Genomic DNA, 27,564 nt, shown 5'->3' on the forward strand with positions numbered 1-27,564 from the left:
TCATTTGTTTCCACCTACAGGAGTATTTTCTATGACTCACTCTGCGCTGAGTGTTTTGTCGGACTGATTGTTATTTGGGTGCTTTAACGATGCCCTCATGCCTCTCGGTGCAGAGAGAGCTGTTTTCTCCCCGACTCCGCTCTATGCTGGACTGCTTCAGTGTGTATCTATATCAATCACAGCAGCTTGTTTTATGCTGTTCTCCAGTTTCATTCCCTCATGGTGAATATCAGGTACCATGCTGTCTCTCTGCCATCTGTGCGCATATGATGTATGCATTGGCGAGGTATGGGCTAGTTATTGATTTCTCATGGTGGGTGTGTGTTGTGTGTGCGGACCCAGTGAGGCATGGACCACATCCTGCTTCACCCTTATCTCACGAGTGATAGCGTGAGAGGGCGAAGCCTAGATATGAAATAAAACATCGGTTAGCTACTGAGTATACATGTCAAATGATCCATGTTCATGGTAATTGTGCAAATTCCATCTGCTGATGAAAACTGTGTGACATGGCTGAAAGCTTCAGAAAAGGCTTTGATTCAAGGCTGCTTTGACAAAGTACCATTTTCAAGGTCAGAAGTGAACTGCAATGAAATATATAACATGGTTAAAAAAAGACTTCCAACTCTCATCAGTAAATCCAAAACATGCCAAAGATGTCTTTGATGCACTGACGGTATATTTCAACATCCTCAGCTGTTTCCCTGCATAGTTCATGTCTGGACAATGAAAGGCTGGCTGCCCATCCTGCATCCCTACAAAAACCCCCCTACCTCCCACCCCCACACACATGTACGCACTATGTTTGAAGGGTTGTGTCAGGTTGAAGTTGAGCGAGTCGGGCTAGCGCAGCTCTGTGTTGATCCAGGATGTTAATAAAATCGAGGCCAAAAGAACATGGCCACGCACAGGAAGTCCTGCAGGAAACAGGGAGTGCTAAAGGAAAGTGGGTGGGGGTTGGCGGTGGTATCAAAGGACAGCAGGCTCTGAACATAAGGAGTGTTAATGTGCAAGGTGTCATTTTTCAGTTTTATTTTTTGTTTCTTTTACGTGGTTTTAATATGTATGTGCACATTTTTTTTTGCTACATTTCATAATTCAGTGGACAAAAGCCAAATGATTTCCATGTGTAAGCCATTAATTTAAACAGGAACTGGGGGCTGAGCTGAAGGAGTTTTGTCCCTACATTTTAATATAACCTTTGACCCCTGCATCGAGCCGTTTGACATCAAAATGAGACACAGCATATCATATCCTGTGGAACTTTCAGCACCTCCTCCTGATACGAATGAAAAATGGCCCAAACAATAATAAAACTGGCAGTCCAGCATTTTATAACAGCAGCTGAAGTTCACCTGGGGGCAAATTCAAACCACAATCTGGGGGGGGGTGAAATCCAGCCGCAGGTTAAAATAAGAAGGGAAAACAAGGGAAACACACACACACACGCACGCACGCACAAAAGCAAACGCGCTCACACAGTTTATGTTTTTCCAGGACACATTTATAGACCCACCTGAGTGAAGCAGAAGGCGAACTACATCCATCTTCCCAAAGAGGGCTGCCTCGTGGAGGGCACTGCCATTCTCGGTCTGAGAGACAGACAGGAGAATGTGCGTGTTAATATTCCATCACTTTAACAATTCAAAACAGACAAAAATAGACGTCAAAAACAGAAGTGTATTGGGATCATGGAAGGCATTACTAAAAGAGCACAGAGATTAAAATGGAGCGAGAAGACAATATTTTGATTTGATACAATCTCTCGTCTCTCTGACAGTTAAATGAAAGAGATTCAGCAACATTAAAGTCAGACTCCCTCGCCTGCAAACAGTGCAAGGCCACACCGATTTCCAACCATTACACAAGCAGCGGGCGCCTGTGAGAAAACGTCCCGGTTTCCCTCAACATACGCCGGCCTGCATCAGCCTCCAGTGCTTCTAATGAGGATATTACAGATGTGATGCAACACATGGAAACGAGCAAGGGGAGGGCACTGGTAAGTGCTTCATCTTGGATCAGCGGGGATGAGAGAGACAATTACTCTGATAAGCCCTCTGTAAAGAGAGCAATACTCAGGAGCCACAATAAGAAAAGAGAAAAAGCAGCTGTTTATTGACCCTGTATGGGACGAATCAGAACAAAAACAGCTGGATTTAAAGCCACCAGGAGTACAATTTGTAAGTGACTGTCACATATTTTAAATCAATCTGATGTCATCAACCTGGTGCCAGGGGTTTCATATTATTTCACTGATCTAGAGGTGGTGGTAACGTACCAAAAAGGCATCAACAAAACAGCAAGGGCAGTGAAGAAGAAGACAACTAGCAAGTAAATGCTAATATCATTAGTGCAGGTTAAAAAAACAAAAAACAAAACACTTGTTTGGCGAGGTTGGAACACATTTGTAAAACTTCATAGATACACACAATATGTTCTGATGAGTAACACTGAATGTACTTTTGCTTGTTCACAAAAAAAACACCACACAGCATCTTTAATGTGGTGTCCTGATATGTGTAGATGGTTTTATGCAAGTTTCCAGGATTTTAGTACAACAAGCTAAAACAAATGGAGTCTAATACAACAGGCCTGCAATAAATCCTATCTTCATAAATCATACGTAATCTCATTCATATAAATTGGGTGGAAAAAACATTAGGACTAGTATAATGCAATATACTTCAACAGCACCACAGGCAGCTCCGTCAACGAACATTGGCTGTACCTGTGTACTACTTTCTACAGTTGACTACTGTGATGCACCTTGATCGAGTGTGGGGCTACTGGTATAATGAGAGTGATGCCTTTTTCCTCAGTGTTGGCTTTAAACACCAGCTTTCAGCATGGAGCTCTGAGCATGGCTACCCCTCTTTTGTGCGGCTGTAGCGAAAACGCATGTCATCACAGCCTTGCACGTCTAATGTGGACCGGCCCAGACCCATGGAGAGCCTTCTGTACAGACATTATGATGGGCTATTTAGTCACAAGGGATACAATAGTTCCTCTGCTTTCAAGGTCAAACATCATGACTAGAAGATACAGTTCAAAGGGACATTATATAACATTTTATACTTGCCACTTCCTCCTTTAAAGGTTTGTGGGATGTTATGTTTCTATATATCTCCATTACATACAGAACAAACTGACCTTCACATCTTGCTTGAAGCCAAAATACCCATCAGGGACACTAAAGACTTGAACTTGAACCGCACACTCATGTGCATATGCAGCCATAATGCAAACACACGCACGCGCACACACAGCGACATACATATGCTGAATCCATCGCATCCTTCACAGTTGGCTTCCTGACAACACAGACGAAAACCCGGACTGAACCAAACTCCCAGCCTTAATGAAGACAAATTACTTGGTTGACAGCCAGATCTGCTGATACGAGGCCGGGAAATTCAACTCATCGCAACACTGCACTAGATCAACGTGCTCGTCCCTTTACAGGGAATAATAAACTTACCGTAGCCGTTCCGTTTCCTCTGCAATAAAAGTGTCCGCAGACAATACGCCAGATGCAGCCACTCTCACAGTGTGTCCTCAAAAGGTCAAAGGGCAATCATCCAGTTCTCTTAGCAGAATGTTGTAGAGGTATAAATCCCAAGTGAAAACAGATGTGTGGTCACATTTGCAGCATCGCCAACTGTATGAAACTATGGAAGTTTAGCCTGAGGAGATGATCTTTTACCCACAAGCAAGTGAGTGGAGGTGGGAGCACAGGAAATGATCCAAACCCTCTTCCTCACAAAAACACACACACATCATCTCCATACCACTTCCTGTCCCATTTCCCATGGCGATCACGCAGTGATGTCACAAGGAAGCGAGGAAGGCGATTCTCGCTCTCGAAGAGTTTCCGGGCATTGAAAGGCAGATGACTTTCTGTTTCAGGGCTGCTGGCAGAAATGTTGATGCTGGGATGAATGTAAATGCTCAAGTCCACTCAGAGGAGGCAGTGTAGTGTGTTTATGTGTGTATATGTGAGTGTGTGTGTTTGGACTAAACTTTTGCCCTTTTGTTGGCTACCTGCCCACCCAGCAGCAGGTACCCAAATCCACAGGGATTCCCCCTCATTATTATGCTAACAGTCCGAGTGGGAGATACATAGCAAGTGAAAAGAGAGAGTGTGACTGCTTCCATAAATTATTCACTCACACACGCAGACCTATATGGTTTGACTCCAATTACTGACCTGTATGATCTCTCTCTCTCTCTCTCGCATACACACACACACACACACGAACACACACACACAATCCACTCGTGACAATTTACAAGGTGGCCATCTGTGAGTCGCGCACAGCATCCAACTCAACAGCATAGCTCCAACACTGCAGCCCTGCAGACAGCGCTATAAAGAGGAAGAGAGGGGGATAATTGAAAAGGAGAGGGAGAGAGAGGAGGAAAGTGGGAGAAAAGAAGACAAATCAAAGAAAGATGTGCTATGTTTATCCTAACCCACCATGGCTCGAGACCAACGGCGTCCCCGGGGACGACAGGAAATGTGTTTGGAATGATCAGATATTTTCCTACTATGGCAAACGGATGACCCGCCCTCCTCTGCCTCTGACTGGCTTAACCTGATATTCTTACCATAAGGCCTAACCAATCACCAGTCCTAAACCTAAACAACCCAACCAATGAAGGCAATGAGTGAACTGCAGTTTAATGTTTGGAGGCAAAAGTATGTTGAGTGTCAATACTTTTCACGAACGATGATAATAAAGAACAATATTTTGATTCTGGTACAGTTTACATTCACTTCAGGGTGGTGAAAAAAGTTAAAAACCCACCAGAACAAGTAACAAAAATAGAGAATGTGACTTGTGGGTGTAATGATTGCACCTCCAGTCCTTATTCTGTATCATGGGACTGATGTTGCGGGTTAATATCTGGTTATCACTCAATATATTCACTGTATACCAGTATGAGCTTTGAGCCTTACTGGTGTAGTTACCAGTCTGCTAGATTTAGCTTCTCTGTATATTCATCAGTAGTGGAAGCCAAGAGCAGCAATACGGTTTGTTTCCACATTACGAGCGCCAGACTTTCATTTCAGTGAGTAAACCCTCATTAGATGGCTTGTCATCATATCTCTTGTCGTGCTAACTACAACACAAACTGGTGTTGACCAAATTACGGAGAATGATGAGAAACCTGCTTGTCACAGTTTCCTTTAGAGCAACCCAGCTACCATAGTTATTTAGCTAGTTTTGTAATTCATTGTGTTATGTACAGAAAAGCACCCAGCCCAGATGGACTTAAAGGACATGAGCATTACATTGCAAACGAACAGTTCTCATCTCCTGTTACAAGCTCTAGAAATAAAATCTGCCAGAACACACAACTTCTGTTTTTCATAATACCCCAACCAGGACAACTCATCAGCAACAAAGGACATGATTTACAAAAAAAATGAACTCCTAAATCATCTTATAATGAGAAAAAAAAACATGAAATCTCACCTATATCACATCACAAACAACACCATTTTTCTTCTGATAACCGATTAAACCTGGCTGTTTCTGTCCTGTAGCTAATGGTAATGAACATGAACTGTGCACACAAAGATCTCTTAGCTCTTTTCATATTTGAGTTCCTCAATACCAGGATAAAGGTTTAACTAGGTTAACACAGATGCTCCCACAAAGTCAATCATAACCTAGTTCACAGTGTGCATTTCAAAGTGTAAATGTTTGTGGTGTTAAAGGACAGTCCCGTTCTAACAGAAACGTCTGTTCACCAAAGCAAAGTAGTGCTGGGCCCTTCTTCATTAAGCCAGGTCAGACGGCATGCATGATCTCCAACAAGTTTAACCCACCCAGATGACAATTTCATTGGCCAGGTGTGCAACAGACTAATGTGAGGCCTTACTGTGTCTGTAATGCAGACAAAGATAAAGATGGTGCTGCTCAGACAAAAGGTAGAAGGCACAAGAGTGAAATTAGCCTACGCTCTCATGCAGACAAGATTTGAGGTATCAAAAGCTTGCAGTGAGACAGAGAGAGAGATTTGCAGCACTGTGTATAGAGGCGAGGACGAGGCAAATCAAAGGCGTGTAGTGCTCATCTTCACTACACACATGGAGCCCAAGGCCAAATCCCTGCAGAGAAACACAGCCCTCCTCTTCAGATCAGAGCATGCGCGCACACACACGCATTCACGCACACAACCGCACGCACACTTTGAAACAAGGACAGAAGGCAGAGAAGACGGGCGCAATGCCACTGAGTCATGCGTCTCCTCGCTGTGCGAGCACAGGCTCCTATATCCAAAAGGTTAAGTTGGCTCTGTCTTTCCAGAATTGAAATAAACACACAAACACACACGCTGAATTCTCCAAACATCGAGTCAGATCAGACAGAAGTAAACTTTAAGTCTCAGGTTCATCACTAGTTTGTACAGTAACAACTATGCATTCAGGTTGAACACTTTTGAGGGTAAGAAGGGAGTTTCCTTCGTGGGATTTCTTTATTCTCATGTTTGTTGAGAAAACTCTGATATTGATTGCTCCCCACCGCTGATGCTCCACAGCAGCCCAACAGTCTTGTTTCTTGATTCAGACTCTGCAGCTTTCAGAGGCTTTGAGTCTGACAGAGCACCAAAACCCTTGAAGCGGTTTTTCCTTCAATCCTTCATGATCACCTAATAGCACTGACTAGAGTAAAGAATCACATTGGGAAAAAAACACTTACACATATTCAACTAATAATTGTGGATTCATAAGAGAGCACCCCCCATGGGTTCACAGGTAACTACATGCACAGCAGAGTTAGTGAGGTTTGTGCTGTTTACTGCATTGGAGGGAACATACGAGTCCTGGGAGTTTGTTTATTACAAATATGTAGTTTTTTCAACATTGTCAGTGAATCAGACACTCACTTTTGGCAATAAACTTAACAAGATTGTTCAGAGTGCAAATAAATGAAACAGCAGTGGCTGAGAAGAGCAAACTTTATGATGAATGTTGACGACAAATGTCGTAATAATCAGTTTGAGTAGTATGTTATTTTTTTGGCTTGGTGGCGGTGTGGCTCCAGGGATGGCAATGTTGGTCAATTAGCACACTACTTTGGTTTAGACATTAAATATATAAAAATATCTATAATACTGAAGGGTCGGCATTAAATTTTTAGACTTTCATGGTCCTCACAGGATGCATCTTATGATTTAGGTGATGTATTCACTTATTCTCTCTAGCACCACCACTGCATCTGGAACTGTAATCACTTTGGTGACACCTTGACTTTTCCTCAAGGGCCATCATGAGATCTAAATTTCAATTTTGTCCAACACTTTAAATTAAAACCAAATAACTGCAGCACTAATGACATTCCCATCAGCCTCAGTTGCACTTTGTGTCTAGTCCTAATTACCAAATTTAGCTAACAAGCTAAACCAGGGGTGGGAAACCTCAGCACTCAGCCGGCGAGATCACTTGATCCAGCCTATATAGCAATTCAAAAATATAAATAAGCAATTCAGATATACAAAAAAGATATCTAACCTGCAATTACTTTTTCAGTGATCAGAAATTAAGATAAAATAATAGACTGATACATCCTTCTGAGGGGTCCCTGAATGCAACATGTCCATAGCTGATAGGATAGCTCATCAATGCATCATGGTGACTGTCAAGAAAACAAAAGTACATGTGGAGTGTTGCGCTTTCCAAGTGTCAGTTTGTCTGGAATAATTCATAGAGATTAAAAGAAAACCTGTCGTGGAAAGTTAGTGATAGCGAGTGTCTGTGACTTTTGTTGTGGATGATAATCAAATACCTCTCAGAGCTGAACCTCAAGCTGCAAGGTCCCAGCTCTCAGCTTTCAAATGTGGAATCATTTTAAGTGAAATTAAAGCTGTGGCAGCAGCTGGAAAGGGGAAAGACTGTTCATTTTCCTACTCTGCAAGAACAAAAGCCTGCTTTGACATCTGAATATGCTGCAGAGTGTTGATTGACCTGCAAGGCAACGCAGCAGTTCTGTTCAAAGCTGACTCTTCACACTCTGTTCTGCTCAAGACTGACTGACCCAAACCTGGAAAACCTGCTGTGAGTAGCATCATCATCATCATCATCATCACTACCATCTGACGTCAGACACCTCTCCAAAGAGAAGCAGCTACAGCCATTGTGATATATGTGTTCAATAATGGGGTTATGGCCCTCAAAGGATGTTCTAAACACTGAAATGGACCTTTATACTAACTGTGATTATATCTCCTTTACATTTGCATGTTAGCATCGTCATTTACAGCATGTTAGCATGATGAAATTATGTTTTAGCTCAAAGCCCTGCCATGCTTAAGTTCAGCCTTAGAGGGCTGTTAGCATGGCTGTAGACCCTCTTGCTTTGAGGCTGATGCCTGTAAATAGTTTGTACTGATGCAGCAAATGTCAAATTATTTGTGCAGCCATTCAATATATGTTGATCTAACTCAAAAACAATGTAATTTAAATAAACTATCATGAAATTGGTTTATTAAATAAGACTTAGGATTGTAATGCTTACGAGTGTGATAATATGATGAGCAATGATCACAGTATCTGCAAAGGCTAAAGATCAAATGAATAACAGGGGAGGTCACACGACTTTGGCCACAATCTGTAAGTCCCACACAGTGTGTTAAGATCTGCAACCGAAACCCTTGAATCAGCACAGAATGAGCAATTTCTCAATACTTCTCGACTTTGGAACGATCTGTGGCAGATGCAACGTAGTGTTTGATTTTCAATGATTTTATCAAGATGCACTTTTAGTTGGAGCACCGAAGAAATGTGACTGAGGCGGAAGATGACATTCTCCAATGAGAGCTCGAAAAAACCACAAACACTCGCACAGATTTTTTGAATGCTTTTGTTAAACATCACTATCAGTCACACCAGTTGTGGATCAATCCAACTAGAATAATCCCATAATTGCTGCACCTTATCTAAAATCATTTGTGTTGTTTGTGCATCCATGAGATAACATAAACAGTCTGGGATAGCAAGTAATTCTGATCACATAATCAGAGAGAACTGAATTCAAACAGTCTTAAGAGACTGATTAGTAGAGTGAAGGGCTGCTTTTCTACACTTAGCATTTAAGACAAGCGAGCAAAGTCAAATACTTTAGTTTGTCAAAGAAATCGTCTCAAGAGAAAGTAAACAGTGTTGGAGGAAGCAGCAAAGCGTGTCTGCATTTTGACAAGGCTTCACAATAACAAATGGCCCAGAAAGGGCTGGGACAAAGCTGTGTTTGAATCATCCGGACAACTCAGAATACACAATAAGACAAAATGTAAATGAACAAAGAGAGGAGCAGTCCAAACAGCATGACAGGAAGACTGTAAGTGACTCTATATTTCAATTTCCTCAACTTTAGAGAGGTAGTGTGTGTAAAGAGGAGAGAGAAGACCGTGAACTCTGAGGACCTCTCAGGAACACCCTGTCCTTTTCCTCCTCCTCTTCTTCCTCGTCCTCCGGCTCTCTCAATCTTTACTCCCAATCAATTATTCATCCCTCTCCACCACCACACCATGGGAAGCATGCATCGCATATACAAGCTCTCTGGCGTGCACACACGCACACAGAATGTGCCAGGATTTATGCCTGTGGTGGATTATATACGCAAAAAACACAAAGCTGTATCCTCTTTCATTAAAAACACAAGACAGCAGCTACTGAAATATTCACATCCAGCAGAGACGACAGGACGGAGATTCAGTCACAGAGATTTTCTCAAACGAAAGGACAGAGTGTCTTTCTAGTCACCTTCTCCACTTACAGCAGCATCAGATAATACAAATAAAATGTCAAAGTACTTTATTACTCAACTGCATATCAGAACTTACACCTACCAACCAAATATAAATGTGAACATATGCACCTTTTAAAAGCATATTTCAACCCAAAATACATGATGAATTTCAATGTTTGGAAATTTTGTGCACAACTCTTTCGCATGACAGCATTCCCAACGGTATTTTCACCATCTTGCATCTGTACAACTCACAAGCAAAGAGTCTTTCTAAAAATAATGACAAGATTACTGGCGATAATCTGCAAATCTTGATGTGAGCACTCTACCTGAAAACTACTTCCTGCTTAAGTACACCCTCCAGCTGTCCATATTAAAAAAGAAACGGCTAACTGTGGATTAGCATAAGTAATCATGTAAACAGACATTACTAAGACTTTTTTAAATCCCATTTTGTCAAAAGGAAGATGGTTTTGCCCTAAGCCAAAAAAGCAAATGAAAAAGCAATATTCTTGTTATTTCATTTTTGTCTGTGAGGCTGCTGCAGTATAATCTGTGCCAGAAATCTGTTAAATCCTTGGATGTTGATAAAGGACACTTGCAGCTAAAAGCTGTTAATTTTTTCTTACCACACAGTTGACGTCCATGCCGGCCTCGAGCAGGGTCTGGACGGTACTGTGGTGTCCGTTGCGTGCAGCCAGGTGAAGCGGAGTGTGTCGGCGAGTGTGGCTGGTCATAAGGTTGGGGTGAGCGCTCACCAACATGCGCACCACCTGCGCACAGAAACACAGCCATGAAAGTGGGCCATTAGTCACCTTGTGGCCCTTTGAGGAAAAGTCACAGCAAACACTAAGTTCAAAGTCTTTCAGAGAGAAAGTAGATGTTCTTTAGTCCTGAGAATCAAAGAGAAGCAATGTTATGTAATCACAGTCAGAAATTAATTAAAGCAGACACAGAAGTACTGTGCCAATGTCACCATGACAGAAGCCTCACCAGTCCATAATGCAGCTTAATAATAAAGTGCTAGGTGAAAAGGATTTACTTGAATCACATTGCTGTCTCGAGTAAAGAGTTTGGAGGATCATCTTTGTTTGTAGCGTTTAGAAAAACAAACATACAAGAGGAAAAGTGGAACAAATTAATTACACAGAGTCTGTCTGCTTTAATCTCAAATGTTGTATGAATGCACGGCTAACTAGCTTACAGCCTTTGTTACTTCCAACGCAGAGGAGCATAGCATAAGCTAACTACATTATCTTTTGTGACTGCTGGTTACATTAGGAAAAATCCCCGCTCAGGACTGCAACATGCACTGTGCAAGAGACAGGATGCTCAGAGTTTAGGCTAACTTTGGCAGATCAGTTTATTCTCATCCTCAAAGCCTTCTTTTCTTTGTGAAAGTGAGAGACACTCTTTGAAAATATGAAGAATAAATCAGAACTTTTTCTACAGTAAGCAGTCAAACAGGGCTGTGTAACAATGACTAATATTACTCATACAACTGTACCATAATAATCAGGCTAATTAGCTAGCAACAGTCCAACAGCTCTTAGAAAACTTGCAGGGTTGGCATCAATGTTTGACATGATTAGTCTGCTTTTGGTTACTAAAATCAGTACAAATTGTTTTTTAAAAAATACTATAAATTTTGAATGGGAAATGTGCCACCACTATCACTGTAAACAGCATGTGTCAGGCTATAGCTTGACAACCAGAGAAAGGGGTCATGGCTCAGCAAGGGGTCAAGTTGAAGATGGAAAATAAGGATTTAATGTTTTTTCCCCAACCGATCCTGAATGGAAATATACTGTAGTGCCCATTTCATTATTTGTTTTGTAGCACAAGTCCTTGTATCTAAAGACATGTCAATCAACTTGGGCGTAGTAGGAGGTTGTTTTGAGCTGTAGCAGTGGAGCTACACTTCTGTTTGATCACGGATGGTGCCTTTAATAACTCGGTTCAACAGCACGGCATTCTCTCGAAAGCTTCCTCCTTTAATGTGTGTCTTTGTGTGTGTGCTGTATGTGTGTGTATCGTAAACTTTTGCCCTGTGTTAGTTACATCTCCATGCAGCTGTAGCTTCCACCACAGGGATTTCCCTTCATTATCATGCAGAGAGTGAGAGCGAGCGAGAAATACCGCTGCCTTTATAAATTATTCATTCACACTCAGACAAACCTGTATGGCTTGACTGCAATTACTCACTACCTTAACAGAGAGAATGTGTGATTGCAGTTGAACATCAGCAGGCTTTTGAGGCAGGCACATCAGTGCGAATGTGCACTTGTGTGCGTATGTGTGGGTACTTTTTGTCACATTTTTGACAAAAGAGCCATGTTGCAGTTCTAAAAATGTGCACCTGCCTGCCTGCCTGCCTGCCTGCCTGCCTGCCTAGAGTCTCAAGTGTCTGAGGAAGTTTTCTTGTCATTAAATATCCACCATATTTAAAATAATCAACAGCATATCCCAGTTTGGAACGGCTGAATCCGATGCACCGCGGTCTTGTCACTGCTAACATCCATTGTTCTGAGGAAGGTGCAGATTGAGTCACCAGCTTCCTCCTTTCACCTGACACTTAGACGCTTCACCAGGATGCATGCAGAGGTTCGCATATACCTCCCACACATCCAACCCACCTGACCAGTAGAAGTATCTGTTACAACGACAAAAACGCGATCCCTCACCAGCTTCTCACCCTGTCAACACTGCCAGGGTGTTTTGCTAGAGCCAACTGACAAACACTGCTAACTTTTTGGCCTTTCATCATTAATTAAAATGTATCTAACTCATTAAATGTCACGAGGGGTACGCTGCGCTTGTAGCGGTTGTAGCAGACGTATGCGTGGTGTTCTTATTGATCTGATCTGATCCATCCTCTGTGTGGAGATTTGAGCTTCTCCCCTCTGGACACACCAAAAGGTCAGGGTGAGATGCCATTTATCCCTCTTGTCATCAAACTGTTAAATCCTCATGTACCAGCTGTTAGTGGTCATTAGCTGGTGATGATGTTTCAATTGATTAGCTTAATTGATGATAAGACCATGATGGCTGGATGTATTCTGGGTTTGGTGTTATTATGTCTATGCATGCACATTTTATGCTTGTGTTTTGTCTGATATATGCATTTTAAGTTGAAGTCTTGCTGTTCAATGTTTCCCCTGCTGCAAATTTTAGCTAAAGTTGAAGTTCCCGTTATTTGTAAGAGACAGACATATTACCTGACAATATTTTCAAGGTTTTTCTGCTGACAAACAATACTCAAATAATACTTTTTACACTTGCTTTTGAAAAACATTCATTCATTCAGTCTTCTGCATCCGATCACCAGAGTAGTGTATGACAGCGCCACATTCCCAGCAGCCATCAGTGGCCTATTACCAAACCTTATACATGAATTCAATAAATGCATTTGTACCTAAAATTCAGGCTGAATCTGGACAAATTTGGACTTTAACTTTTTAAAATGACCAAAACAAATGAGCTCCATTGTATTTTAGCAATATTAACACCATGAAAAGGCACTGAGGGTCATTTTAAAAGCCAACTCAAAACAGCACTCAATTCCTGGCCTTCGTAGTGTAAAATATACACCTTCAGATGTTTTGAAACTGAGATATGTCCTCCTCACTGACCTGCAGCCGTCCATACAGCGCCGCCAGGTCCAGAGGCGTCTCCTGCTGGCTGTTTCTCATGGTGGGGTCGGTCAGCTCCTGAAGCAGCACTGAAACCACCTCAGAGTGTCCATACTGGGCTGCACAGTGAAGCGCCGTTTCCCTCTCATGGTTCTGTGGAGGAATGGAAGGAAAGAGGGATCGACAGCAGGATGGGTGACGAGAGAGAGAGAGAGGGATGAGAGAAGGGGCGGTAGCGGATGTAGGAATTATGGGAATGATGAAGAGTGGGCAGGGGGGGCAATGAAGTGAGGAGAGCGAGAGAGGGTTAAACATGACAGAAGGATGTAGAGGTGCAGGGAGGCAGCAGCGAAGGTCAGAAGAAGAAAGGTAGATGATGGAAGGAATGAGAATTAGAAAAAGGTTAAGGAAGTTGTTCAAAAAAAGGGGATAAAAATAGAAGTTTGGTGATTAATAGCAAAGAAAAAATGAAAGCGTTGAGTTGTAGGGTGGGTGAAAGGATTGAGATACAAGGGAAGAGAAGAAGAAGAACAAGGAGGAGGAGACGGAAACAAGCAATTAGTTGAATTTATTGGAAATCTGACATTCTAGATGGAGAGCTACATTCTGTGCAGACGTTTCTGCTCCACATATGTAGCACATGTCTCGGCCAGTATATCTTTCTGCATGTACGAATTCCAGAAGCGTGTCAGGTTTGTGGGAGCTGTCGGGGGAAATCTACAGCTTCCTGTCTGCGAAATACAAGCGACAGCAGAAAGCAAAATGTTTTACTCAAATCCTCTGTGCCTTTTTGGTCCAACTCTTTCCTCTACACTCACCGATTGAGCCTGTCAGCTTCCATTCAACGGGCCAATCAATATATTCAGAAGCAGTTACGTATTTTTAAATCTTGCTGCCATTTAAGCGAACCACACGTCTCTCCTCTCCGAATTTTTAAGTTTTTCAATTGATTTCTTTAAATTTGTTTCTTGCAAGTTGCTGGTGATTAATTGGTTTAAATTCTGTTTACATTTACACTTAGTTATTTCACGCTCCTGGGCCATCCAATATCTAAAACGTTGAGAGTAAATGCATCCGAAAGAGAGGCTGAAGTGAGACTCATCCTGATTTGCATTGAGCCCAAAAAGCTGAGACAAGCTGTGGTGAGATTTGTGACCTAGCTAACAATTTAGCATTTAAAAGTGGTGTATAAACATGTGCTGTATAAGCTCTGAGGGCATTCTGAGTGTTACATAATGTACAGTATCTGTCAGCAATTATAACTTCCCTTGTAAAGACATTTATATTATTACAACTGATTATTGCCATTTATTATCTCTTCACACACCAGTCTCAGAAGAGTTATAGTTATATTAATAAATGCTTAAATCTGCTTACAACTACATTATAGACTAATAACCACTTACTACATGTTTATATACAGCTTATAAATGCTAAATGGGGGACTTAAAGTAAAGTGCTACCTCAAATTTATAATTATGTGAAAAGGTCATGAGTTAATCACCTTTAACGATCACATTTATCGAAGTCGCCGAGATATCTATGAAGACACTACGGTAATTTACACTATGTAGTTGTCTGGCCAACATTTTAGCCCTAAATGTCTCAGAGAAGCGTGTGTGCTATAAAGGTTACTTTCAACTTGGGGGGCGGCTTTCATGTTTAGAGGAACTGTGGCCATTTTCTGGTTCTCTGGGGGCCCCTGTCAGGACAAGAACATTGCTGGTGGTCCCTAGGCACCGCAGCTCTGGGTGAAAACAGCCTAGTAATGGCTGGAAAACTGGGCAGAGGGACACCCATGAAGGAGAGAGAGACACGATGGCTAGCCATATCGGCGGAGAAGAGAGGGAGGAAGATAGAGAGAGCACAAGTGGGCCCGACAGAGATTAAATCTGTGTATGTTTCTATATACTTGGGAATGGATAATCTGGCAACCATATATTGTAGATATGCATACATGTGATGGAAGCACACACGGAAAAGGAAGGTTAAAGAAGAGCATGTGTCAGGCTGTATTTTTTGCTCATGTTTACAGAAAAACCTACATTTAGGGTCAGTGGCTGAAATTTCATTCGCCGTGATATGACAAAAAAATGAGGGAGAAGACAAACAAAGGCAAGGGGAGAGGAAATGTCTTCTCCTGTTGTCTAGAGTAGAAATTCTTTGTGGTCTAGACCAAAAAGAATGTGTGATAAAATCCATGACATTGCATTACACTCCCCGTCCACAATGTCACATTCACACCAACCTGTTCAACACCCTGACTTAAAAAAATAAAAAAAAAACAACTCCTGCTAGTTTGGAAACACAAAAAGGAACTAGAAGAAGAAGCAGTTTACAGAGTGAACCAAGTGAAGCGAACTTTAAAAGTGCTTTTTAAATATGTGGCAACAGCAAGTTGACGCAACAGGGATGTTCGGTTAGCCACATCTCTAAAGTCTACACGTATGTGGATATTTTGCAAAATGAACATGTTTTTGCCTCTGAAATCATTACATACAATATAAAATGCAGAGGGCTGCACGGTGGCTCGGTGGTTAGCAGCGTCGCCTCACAGCTAGAAGATCCCTTTGATCCCGCCTGGGGTCTTTCTGTGTGGAGTTTGCATGTTCTCCCTGTGCAGCGTGGGTTCTCACCGGGTTCTCCGGCTTCCTCCCACAGTCCAAAAACATGCTTAGGTTAATTGATAACTCTAAATTGTCCATAGGTGTGAATGAGCGTGTGGTTGTTTGTCTGTATATGTAGCCCTGTGGTAGGCTGGCGACCTGCCCAGGGTGTCCCCTGCCTTCGCCCGAGAGACGGCTGGGATAGGCTCCAGCCCCCCTGTGACCCTGCAAAGGATTCAGCAGTGTATAGATAATGGATGGATGGATGGATAAAATGCAGATTTTTCTGCACTTTTTGTGTATTCGAATGCACATATAAAACATCAAAACAAAACAAAAACAAAAATATCACGATAGGTTTGGTCGAGGCCTGAATCTCCAGCCACATCTGATTTGTTCAGCCACTCGTACAGATTTGCTGTTAGGACTTTGGATAGCTAATTCCACCCATCAACCAATCAGAGCATAGTAGGTTGGATTTGGAATTAAAATGTCATTCTCTTACATAGCTAGCTAGCTAACTTGCTATATCAGTGAAATAATAACAGAAAAATGGCCACAACTGACTGAATGACACAGCTGTACAAGCTTTGACATATTTCTTCTATACTAGAAAAAAACGCTTAGTTGCTGATAACAGCCACTACCACTGCTTCCATGTTAACTGGAAAAAACAAGAATAAACCAAAAAAGAGGCTCCCAATAAGAAATTAGTAAACACAATGTCAGGCTGAATGCATAATGTGAAATGAAATGGCAATTACGTCTGAATATTAAGCTGTTCTTTAAACACTAACTTGCCTTTTCATGTAATCAACAGTTAAAAATATTCTGCTTCATGCTTTACAATGCAGACATTTCCTAACATATGTTTCCCGAATCTCCTTAAATTGATCAAATTCCCCCACAATTCCTGCCTCACATGCACCACTCAAAACTCCAAAACACCATAACCACACTCGGCTGCTCAGATCTCATCTTATGCCTTTTCTTACTCTCTTTCCCCCCAGAGCCAGAGCGCTCCCTCCTCTCCCTCCGTCTCCCTCCATCTCCCTCCTTTCATTTACCCCTCTGAGCAGTGAGTGAGATGAAGAGATACATAGAGATACTGTGTGAATAACAAGAGGGAAAGAGGCCCTATATGAAGACACAAAAACACGTGATGTAGCAGGAAAAGCACCGCAAACATGCTTGAGAGCCTTGCCTCCTCCTCAGCCAATCAGCTTCATCTGTTTTCCCCCTGGACCGCACACCCCTCCATTGACGGCAGAGTGGAGCCTTCCAGAGCAGGTCTGATGGCAGGCCCGCTGTACCGTAAGCACAATAATCACACACTCATGCACAGTATAATTCACGCTCATCACAGCTTGCTGGTGTAATTGGTGGTTGCATTATGTTCAATAAGCTTCAGTTGCTCTGTTCCTGTGTGGATATTCTACTGTATTTTCCACGATCCCCAAGGGTTCACTTAACTTTCACTTGATCTAATATATTGTATATACTGTCTTCATCACAGTGTAGCATACTCGCGCCAAGTAGCAAACCACCGCAAATGCAGCACAATTAATCATCATCTGCTATTGACAGTTTTTAGTGTAAAACAGCAACACAGCGTCTGGAGAATAAGTTATCTATTAAAGGTTAAATGTAATAGCACCTGGAAAAAGAACCTGATAGGTAATTTATTTTGGCCATGCTGCAGTTACGTTTGCGAGCAAAGATGAACAACAAACTATCTTGATATATGAAAATAGGTACAGGTTAAGAACAGCATTACACAAAGTCCATTATTTTTGAAGTAGCATTATGTGTGTTTGTGTCTAAATTTACCTTCAACAGCATCTGAAACACTAACAACATGGATCTACAATTGTTGTAGTGAAGAAACTCCGTTAAAGCAGAGCTTCAAAACCTTTTTGGCTTGCAGCTCTTTAAAGTGGGGCAATGCTTATTTGCAACTCCATCTTTGTGGTCACACATGTTCAACACTGCGTACAGCAAGGCCATTACTCCAAGTGGATAAAGGCGTTCACTGCCCTGATTTCCTGTCAGGTTTTACAGCCAAAGCTCAATTAATTAAACTTTGAACCCAAATACGCTGACATCCACAATGCATGTACAATGAGAGTGTGCCACTGACCGTAGAGGAGAGTTATGAAGCTATTATTTCACTCTAGAGCAGTAAAGAGGAAACCGTAGTGACGAGTTACGATCAAACTCCACTCGGCTCTGGGTTAAAAAATCTGGCAGAAAGTGTTGAGGATATTGGGTTAGAAAACGTAGACTGCTATTGTGTATATTTTCGTGTTGTTCACAGCATCCTACTTTGCTTCTCGTTAGGGTTACATGGTGCGCTTCATTCTAAACGCTATTCCCGTGTGTTCCTGCATGTTTGGTTCGAAGCCACAATCAGATTAATGTGTTTGAATAATTGGTGGCCGGAGGAGGTAAAATTATCCAGTAATTCACAAGAGAAAAAAAGGATTCAAGGAAATGAAAAACAAAACAAACAGGATTTTTCTGTTTTTCTAGTCCCTTTCTCATCTCACAACCCTTGAGATTTACATATTTGTTGTTCATAATGAGCAGAAATGTGGGCTACTACTACTGAGTGGACATTGTGAAAAGATTGTTTTGCCAACTACTATTTTCAAGTTCAACAATGAACCTTAAAGTACTCAGAACATGATCTTGAACATGTACCATTCCATGACAACTGAGCAACTCCATCTGCTGATGAAGATCATGTGACACAAGCAGAAAGCTCCAGAGCAGCTACTGAGATACTAAGATTGTTTTGTCAACATGTGGTTATTAGCATTTGGATTACAGGCAGAGGTAATGAAGCAAACATATCACACACACACACACACACACACACACACAAACACTGAGATAAATCTCAACACGGATATGATAACCACAGGAACGGAGATTGTAACTATTGTTGGCGCCGCTGCCGCTGACCCCTTCTTTCTCTGTACCCTTTAAATGGACAATAAAGCTTTGTCAGTCCAATCCGCTGTGTGAGGTGCGGCAGATTGGACTGACAAAGCTTTAGATAGCAAAAAACGCAATTCCCAGACAGAAAGGAAAGAGACAAAGAGATGAACAGAGACGCAGAGTGACAGGGCGAAGGAGAGAGAGAGAGAGAGAGCAGGGGAAGGAGAGAAAATCCTCCATCTATGTTGTCTGAGAGGGCTATATATTTCCATAACGCTCGCTCTGACAGCTTTCCGATATCACCCAGCACTCGGTGTATTGTTGCTGATTGCGCTCTGAACAACAGCCATCTACTAATGACACTTCAACAGGCATGGCAGCACATTATTGACATGCCCACACAAATGGATGTCAGTGCTTTGCTCTCAGCAGCATATGGTGCTGACACACAGTTAATGGTCACAAATGTAGAAAGTATGCGTAATGAAAAGTATCTGCTTGTCCTAGCTCTTTTTATTATGACAGCTTTGGTTTTGTTAGAGCTAAAGGAGGAGTTTGTGATCATTTTTTATGATATTTACTATCCATGCAGCATCCCCTTCTTCTTAACTGAAGGACACCCACAAACTACTTGCACAGTATTACAGTGCATTTACCTGCAGACACACACACACAGTTCCCATGGTAAACACTATCAGTTCTATCTAAATTCATCTCCATGGGAATAAACAAACAGCTACATCCATGTAAATAAGCGAGCCTTATCAGACAGGCCCGGGCTGAAATGAAACCAGAGCGAATGAAGCGCAGAGGTATTTGTTTGAACATACACTGTGTTAATGCTGATGGACTGATATGCAGGATGAGCTTCGCCTGCGTTACAGCATCTCATAATCCCAGCAGCTCAGCCCGCTGCCTGGGGAGAGCTGGGTAAATAAAGAGAGAATGAAAAAACACGAGACACACGAGGTGAAACTCTTCTCCTGCTCGCTCCTGTCTTCTGTTGCTGGCTCTGAATGCATTTAGTAAACAAAAAATAAGAAGAATTTTAAGATTTTACGTATCTACAGTTTGTTGCCGCTCTTACCCGCCTTTTTAATCCTGTTTTCTTAAAGTCAAAGTGATATCAAAGTCTAGTTTCGTTAAGAAGACAGTATAAAAGAAACTTGGAAATTAGGAAATTTGCAGTGTTAAAGCAGCAGAGGTGAATAGTCCAATAATAAGAAGCATCAGTGGGGAAAAAGCAAGACAAAATAATAAGTGGGAGAGACAATGGTTAAATTCATATCCTTGTACATAGAAATTGTTGCCATTACCCAGTATAATAAATTAAATATGGAATATTTGTATGGGTGATCATTAAAAATAAGTGTTATTTAATCTCATTTTTGATTTCAAAACTCATTTATTTGACTCTGTACATGATTCAAAGTACCAGGTAATTAGCCATATTAACGTTTCCTGACGCATAATGTGATAACTTCAAACGTCTCTTTTTGTTCAGTGAAAAACCCTGAAAAGCTTTCCAGTTTACAGTGATATGAAACAGGGAAAAGCATTTGACTGATAAATGAATTAAAAAATAAATAATGATCAACATTGTGGCCAACTAATCAACTAATTAACCCTTTAGCTCAGCTCTACTAATAATACCTTTTTGCTGATAACTGCTTTCAGTGTTGTTTGTTTATATTTTCTAATGATAACGATCTAAAATTAAAATGATATCCTCCAGGCGTAGTTACCATCACATGCATAAACGAGATGATGAAGCCTAAATTCAAACAAAGCAACTGATTTCATGTATATACTTTTTCTTTAAATGTAAGAAAAAACGTTTTATCCTTGACCAATCTTGATAAAACCAATTCTGAAAACCTGAAATGTGAAATTTATGTATAAAAAGACAAAGAATGCAACAAAGAAAATCCAAAGAAATATCTCAAGAAGCTTTTATGAAGCTGAACTACTTTTAGTCCTTTGAGCAAGACACAACATCCTCAACAGCTCCAGGGTTGCTGCTCTGTAGCTGAAACCTAAACTTTGACCTCCCTGCTGGTTAGCAAAGGAAAGAGGAATCTTTTGTGGGGTATAAAGCACAATATTTCAGCTCACTGTCAAATTACCACCACGGAAAATCCTGCAAATGTTTTCCTGTGTCTTCATATAACACCTCGATTAGCACGCTCGCACACAATCTGCTCTCAGCTTGAAATAATCACTCAGGGCTGTAGTTTGTTTTCATTCATAGCGAGATGAATCAGTTTTCTTTCACTGAACTTTAATTAGCAAGCCCACTGCCGACAGAGCGTCAGGCTGAGGAAAACATATGACATAACATTTTTTTTTTAAAACAGATTAGTCATAAGAAAACATCCTATGGCTCGGTGTGACTGTGTGTTTTGGCAGCATGGCGGTAGGCAATGTTTAAGCAAGGATTTTCCCAGGGCGGCTTCGCATAGCAGCGTGTGCTCTCACAGGGGCCGTGTTCGCATGTTGACCGTCAGGAAACATATGGTTTCATTTTCATGTGCGGTAACAACATGTGTGCACGATACAGCGTGGAGTAACCAAGACTGTAAGATGAAAACACACAGGCACAGACGCAGAGGGACATTTGTGGAAACACACAGCAGGCGAGCAACCTCATGACCTGTTACCTTTGTCTTAGTTCAAGCAGCCTTTAGGCTCCCAGATGGACTCTGTGCACCTGGAGAGACGCCCGCAGGAAGCATTACACGCATGCATGTGTCCACACATGTGCACGACACATCGCATTGTGCACCGTCCTTCTAATCTCTTTTATTATCTTAGTGATTTTATGCTGACGGTCTCCTCTCTCCTCCTTTGGGAGAATAAAGGGGAGTTTAAAAGGGAGGAGGACAAGACAGAGAGAAAAAACGAATAGTATGAACCGTCCGTTCTTCTGTTGGTGGAAAAGAAAACATTCTTGGGATGTATCTGCAGCACAGGGGGACATACTTGACCTAGTCAGTCACCCACGCACAGAATAACCCTTAAATTGACTAGACCAGAGGCCCTGTACAGAAGAAGCCAGAAGGATGTGTGCTTGTTCCCACCCACACACATCAGCACATTAGTCAGTCAACATACTCTGTCTGGTTGCACGTTATTCCAAACACTGCTGGTTCAAATCCTGGGGCCAAAAAGCCTCTGAGCAACGGGCTCAAATATCCCTCTCTGCTGTCATTTCTTGTTTTCTCACCAGTGTCAATCCTATAATAAAACCACAAATCAGGCATCTATCCTACAAAAATATTAAACTATATCCTACTAAAATGCTATCAAAATAGCACAGCCCATTCACTGCACTATTGTATACAATATATAACATAACATTACAGCCAGCCATAGTACAAATAAGAGTTGCTAGACTGAAGGCACATATGTAATTTAATATTTAGAATATTAAAATCATTTTTAAGTAGTTATGCATGACTTTAAATATGTTGTTTGTTATTTTGCTGTGATTTATGTGTTATGCAGCTGCATAAATATGGAACATGAGGCCACTGAACAGAATTCAGATTAAATTAAAAATTATTCTCATGACATCTACAGCATATTTGCTTATTTGTGGTAATCTAGATTTCATTTTTACCATAGCAGATCTTGAGAATATGATGCTTTCCAGTGGCTGATTCTCAAGTGTCGGAGTATCCTTGAATGCACCACCAGAAACAGTTTCTCAAAACGGTGCTTGTAAAGAAAGGCTGAGTAGTGAAAGAAGGCCACTTCTGTCAGATGAAACAGGTGTTTCTCTGAGCTGGAACTGTTGACGAGGTATGAACCAAAACGGCTTCTTTTCAGATCAAGTACAAGTACTTACATTTGGGTACTTGTCAATAAAGTACTGATACAAGTATCTAAATATTAATTTCATTACAGTTCTAACACGCTCAGCACACACACTTTACTGCAGATCAAGTACAGTTGCAGTACAGTAGAGTGTATTTTTTCCAAATTCAGTGAAGTGTCTTTTGATGTCCTCGTCTGTTTCTTTTGTCAAAAGTCTGTGTTGCACGGTGACAGCAGAAATCCCATCAGAAGGCTCACTTTCGGGTTAACTCCTCAAACAGTCTTTGTAGAAGTGTCCACTGGTGAGCGGTGAGATTGTCGGGAAGCTCGTATTCGGGCCCAAATATTCCCAGAGCCCGCTTCTGCTCGATGAGAGACTGCTTGGTAATACGGTTTCTGTGATGTGGCGACAGCTGGGAATCTCATACCCCGACTCCAGTACACTGAGAAGACGATTAAGTCCTGTATTATCTACAACTCAAAACGGCTTGTCATCAGGAGCAATGTGCTGGGTAAGAACATCTGTTATTTTTACCGCCTGTGGGTCTGTGGTGTTTTTCCTCTCACTTCTCCAGCATTTACTGCAAAGTTGGTTGCCCCCACTTCCCAGTGGTAGCATCAATAAACTTCTTGAACTCTGCGATGTGTTGCCTCTTTAGATGTTTTAGCAAAGTGTTTATTAAAGGAACTACGTTTCACCTGTCCTCTTGACAATTTAGCATTGTTCATAATTTCCCCTCTCTTGCACATTTTTCAAATCAAGACAGGTAACAGGTACTCTGCGACTCTACAATCCATCAACAGCTGTCTATAACAGGCCAGTGTTTGCACATCTCATTAAGCATCTTTTTAAAATTCTTAATTGTTAAGCCTAGGTTCAGACTTAAAGTGGAGCATCGGTTCATGAGCCAATCTGAGTGGGAGAAAGAGAGATCACAACAAACAACGCCTCACTACTCAAAACATGTACTTGGCCCTGGAAGCAGAGTGCAAGCCTCGAGTAAACAAGCCATCTTTCACCATCTATCACTGTCTCACTGTCTCTCACACATTCAAGCACACACATAAACATGCACACACAGTATGTATAATCATCTCCTCCAGTCAGATGGCCTACACCTCTCTCTCTCACACACACACACACGCTCCCACAATAAACAAAAACAGCTGTGAATGGGAACTACTGGGACCAATTAGGCAGTAAATAGTGGCTGGAACTGGTTCACCACCAACTAATAACTTCCACTAACCTTGAATAATCCTCTATTGGCCGCAGTGTGGAACTGAACCACCCACACACTTCCGCTATCTCTCTTGCTGTCAGTTTCTCCCATTTTTCTTGATGCTCTCAAGACCCTTCGCACTCATTACAGCCCCTTCCTGCATCCTTTTCCACAGTCATGTCACCATTTGTCACCCCATGTGCAAAAGGTGAATCCAACCGCTGCGTTTATCTCTCTCATGTAAGAAAAGAGCAGATATCAAGACAGAAGAATGTGCCTCTCTGGAATCACCCTATAAAAAAAAGCTGCACACACAGATACAGACACACACACACACACACACTCGACCTCTGACACGAGGAATAGTGTGTGTGGGCAGAGTAATATCATTGAGAATGGGGTAATGTGCAACCAATGGCTTGCTGCTGTAAGTCTGGATGATGGGTGTGAGCGTGAGTGGGACTCACTATATCACCCTGACTAATGTATGCAGGCCCTGCTCTCGACTGCAGACAAGACAGACACTGGGAAAATATGTAGCTTATGCATCGTAAACACGCCAAGTCTATAAATCTTACGCTCAGATTTATGCCTGCAACCTGAAAGCAACTGTACCCTCACACTAACAACATAACTGCAAGAATTCTGTAAAAACATGCACCATACAGCATTATTTTGCACAGGTACCATAATATAAAATTAGTGCGAAACCGATATTTTGCAAAATTGAGTGCTTCAGGCAAATATGAACACTTCAGGTTGAAGAATGGCAAAGCGCAGTCTTACTGTAGTCTTTGTGTGCAACAGTGTGACAGACTAATATGGGCTCTGTAGCTCAGCATTTTTGCCAGTGTTTATTATACAGAAGGAGAGATGAAAACTGTTGACAACAGGTCTTTTTTTAGCTTGTTGATAAAGTGAGGTGCCTGATACAAAGAGGGAAAGCTGATCAGTGTAATTACATGATTTAACAAGTGAGGTGTTGGGAGAATGCATTCTTCCTTTCCCCTTATATTTCACAGATGCACATGAATATGAGATCATTTTTACGGCTAACCAGATGGATTTTTTAAGATCTCGAGATTTTTTCGTGGGGGCACGGTGGTCATCACTGCCGCCTCAGCGGAAGAGGGTTCTGCACCTGAACTCACCGGCCCTTCTGCGTGGAGTCTGCATGTTCCCCATGCCTGCGTGGGTTTCTCCAGGTGGTCTAGCTTCCTCCCAAAGTCCAAAAACATGCAGGTTAATTGGAAACTGCCCTTAGGTGTGAATCAGAGTGTGAATGGTTGTCTGTCTCTATGTGTCAGCCCTATGATTGATCGTCGACCTCTCCTGGGCGTAATCCGCCTCTTACCCAATGTCAAATGGGATTAGCTCTAGCCCCCCCTTGACCCCCAAGGATAAGTATGTATACCTAGAGGATGGATGGAACTTTTCTTGCTCTCAAATGTTTTAAAAAGTACAGAGGACTGATAGAGAGCTTCGTCACATGGTGCAACAACAATCACCTGATGCTCAATATCAGCAAAACCAATGAGCTTGTCGTGGACTACAATGCTTTAATTATGGATGCTGCTGCAAATTGTACATGGATGCTACACACACATCTTCAACCCGGCAGCACCGAAGATCTATACAATCAGCACAGTTTTAAGGTGGACACCCAAGCCACCAATTCAGTGCCTGACCAGATGTGAAATATGGTCACAATCTCCTCTTCTGTTCCTGAGTTAAGGTGTTGACTAATGGCCAGAAAAGTGCTTTTGCTGAAGATCATGATGTCAAAGTGAAGTTGACCTTTGATCTTCTGGATATAAAATGTTATATATCCTGTGAGATATTTGTGTGAAATATCATAAGTGTATGAAGTCTTGAGTTATAACCAAATACGTGTAGTGTGGTTTTATGCATTGTCTTTATTTTTATTTTCATCCTTATTATTATTATTATCAAATGAGTTTTATTCTCCATCTTATTTTACATTCTTTTTTTTTTTTTAATCTGTAATGTCCATTCTGTCTCCTCTAAGTAAAGCACTCACTTGGTGCAAGTGATTTCTTTCCTAGTTTAAATGTCACCACTTCATGCTTAATATTACAACAGAATGTTCCCTAAAAAACTGGAGAACAGCAACACTGTCTTTGTAAAACCACCATTTTGCATCAGTTCCAACATTTAGAAAACCCTTGATCAAGAAAAACTGTTACTCAATAGACCAAAATAGGCACAGCTTGCATCTTTGTATATGCTGGCAGCATGTAGCACACATCCTCTTTGCTTTTATGTGCGCACCAAACCACATACTGACACAAGAGCATGTCTGTCTCTGTTGCTAAGTTTTTTTTTTTACTAGAAAATTATGCCTTACGGCTAGAAAGTCTTGCCTCCTACACATAAACGGCATTAGGCTTTGCTGAAAGTTATTGTAGAAAAATCAACAAAAAAAAATTAGAACACGAAAACACAGACACACCAGAAGAAAGACTACACTTCATCACCAGAATAACTAGAATGTCTTGCACAGTGTATCACAGGAAAAGCCTAGAAGCCTGTCACATGAGATCTCCATATGTTCCTCATAAACGAACTGTGCACTGAAGTCAGCATCTATGCACATTATCTTCTTAATCAGCGTCTTCCACCCTGTGTGTGTCCACGCTGCATGCACAGCAGCCCGCTCAGCAGCCCGCTCAGCTCAACAAATCATTGATGGGGTAAAAAAAAAGAAAATTACCTGTGTTCACTTGCTGACAAACCTCTTCATTTCAGGGGCAAGGGACACCATTTATCATGGCAAACAATTAGGCTCTAACAACTCTGAGGGAAATGATTTGGCTAATGGTGACAGAGGAAAATGTGCTTATTAGGCAGAGTAAATAACGCTCCAATAACCTGGGGGGTCCATTACTACTACACCATCAGGAGCAGGAATATTAAAACAGACATCTTAGCCATTAACATTTTAGCCAGCACTTCTGATTAAACACCACTTCCTGGGTGCCTTGTACTCTTCTTAAAATGCACTGCATCAGCGAGCCGTGACATCACCAATATGCTGCAAGCGGAGATGGACAGAAAAAGAGTGAGGGAGGAGAAGGAGGTCATTTTTGCTGATGAGGACTGACAGTAGCGGCAGGCCGAATGCTCCCAGAGCTGAAACGCTCACCCGGCTGTCAGAGAGAGATCACTGGGAACTGTAAAAGATCGGCTCTGTTGGACAGGAGCCATAATGAGTCGACCTGTAGCAGCGCTGGTGTAAATGCCACGAGAAACCAAACAGAAGAATTCGACTTTAATTTAGCTGGTAAGACCTCTGTTGTTCTGGAACCGTGACAGTACACAGGGAGAGAGTAGAAAGTAGCATAACTAAATAAGTCGAGATGTCGAGTTTAAGTGATGCTCTTCTGAGTCTTTTCCCAGAGATATGCCAGAGGTCGTAGCAAGAGGCAGAACACAACAGACCAAAGACCCTCATGGGTCTAAAACATTGAACCCAATCAAAGACAGATCAGTGGTAAACCAGAGACACGAACTGAAGGGGATTCGAACAGCCAGATCAAGCCTTAATAGACTAAAGGATAATTAG

At 41.7% G+C, this 27,564-nt stretch overlaps 1 protein-coding gene across 2 annotated transcripts in view; it reads right to left on the bottom strand.

The window, feature by feature from the left end:
* anks1b (ankyrin repeat and sterile alpha motif domain containing 1B) overlaps nucleotides 1–27,564 on the bottom strand; it is a 225,274-nt gene that overhangs the window by 133,547 nt on the left and 64,163 nt on the right. For both annotated transcript variants that reach the window (XM_041963585.1, XM_041963584.1), the window contains exons 4-6: nucleotides 13,388–13,540; nucleotides 10,385–10,528; nucleotides 1,517–1,592 (exon numbers count right to left, since the gene is read on the bottom strand). In XM_041963585.1, the coding sequence (XP_041819519.1) occupies nucleotides 1,517–1,592; nucleotides 10,385–10,528; nucleotides 13,388–13,540 (373 nt within the window). The remainder of the gene's footprint in view (nucleotides 1–1,516; nucleotides 1,593–10,384; nucleotides 10,529–13,387; nucleotides 13,541–27,564) is intronic.

Source organism: Chelmon rostratus, chromosome 22, assembly GCF_017976325.1.
Source record: "Chelmon rostratus isolate fCheRos1 chromosome 22, fCheRos1.pri, whole genome shotgun sequence".
Lineage (NCBI taxonomy): Eukaryota > Metazoa > Chordata > Actinopteri > Chaetodontiformes > Chaetodontidae > Chelmon > Chelmon rostratus.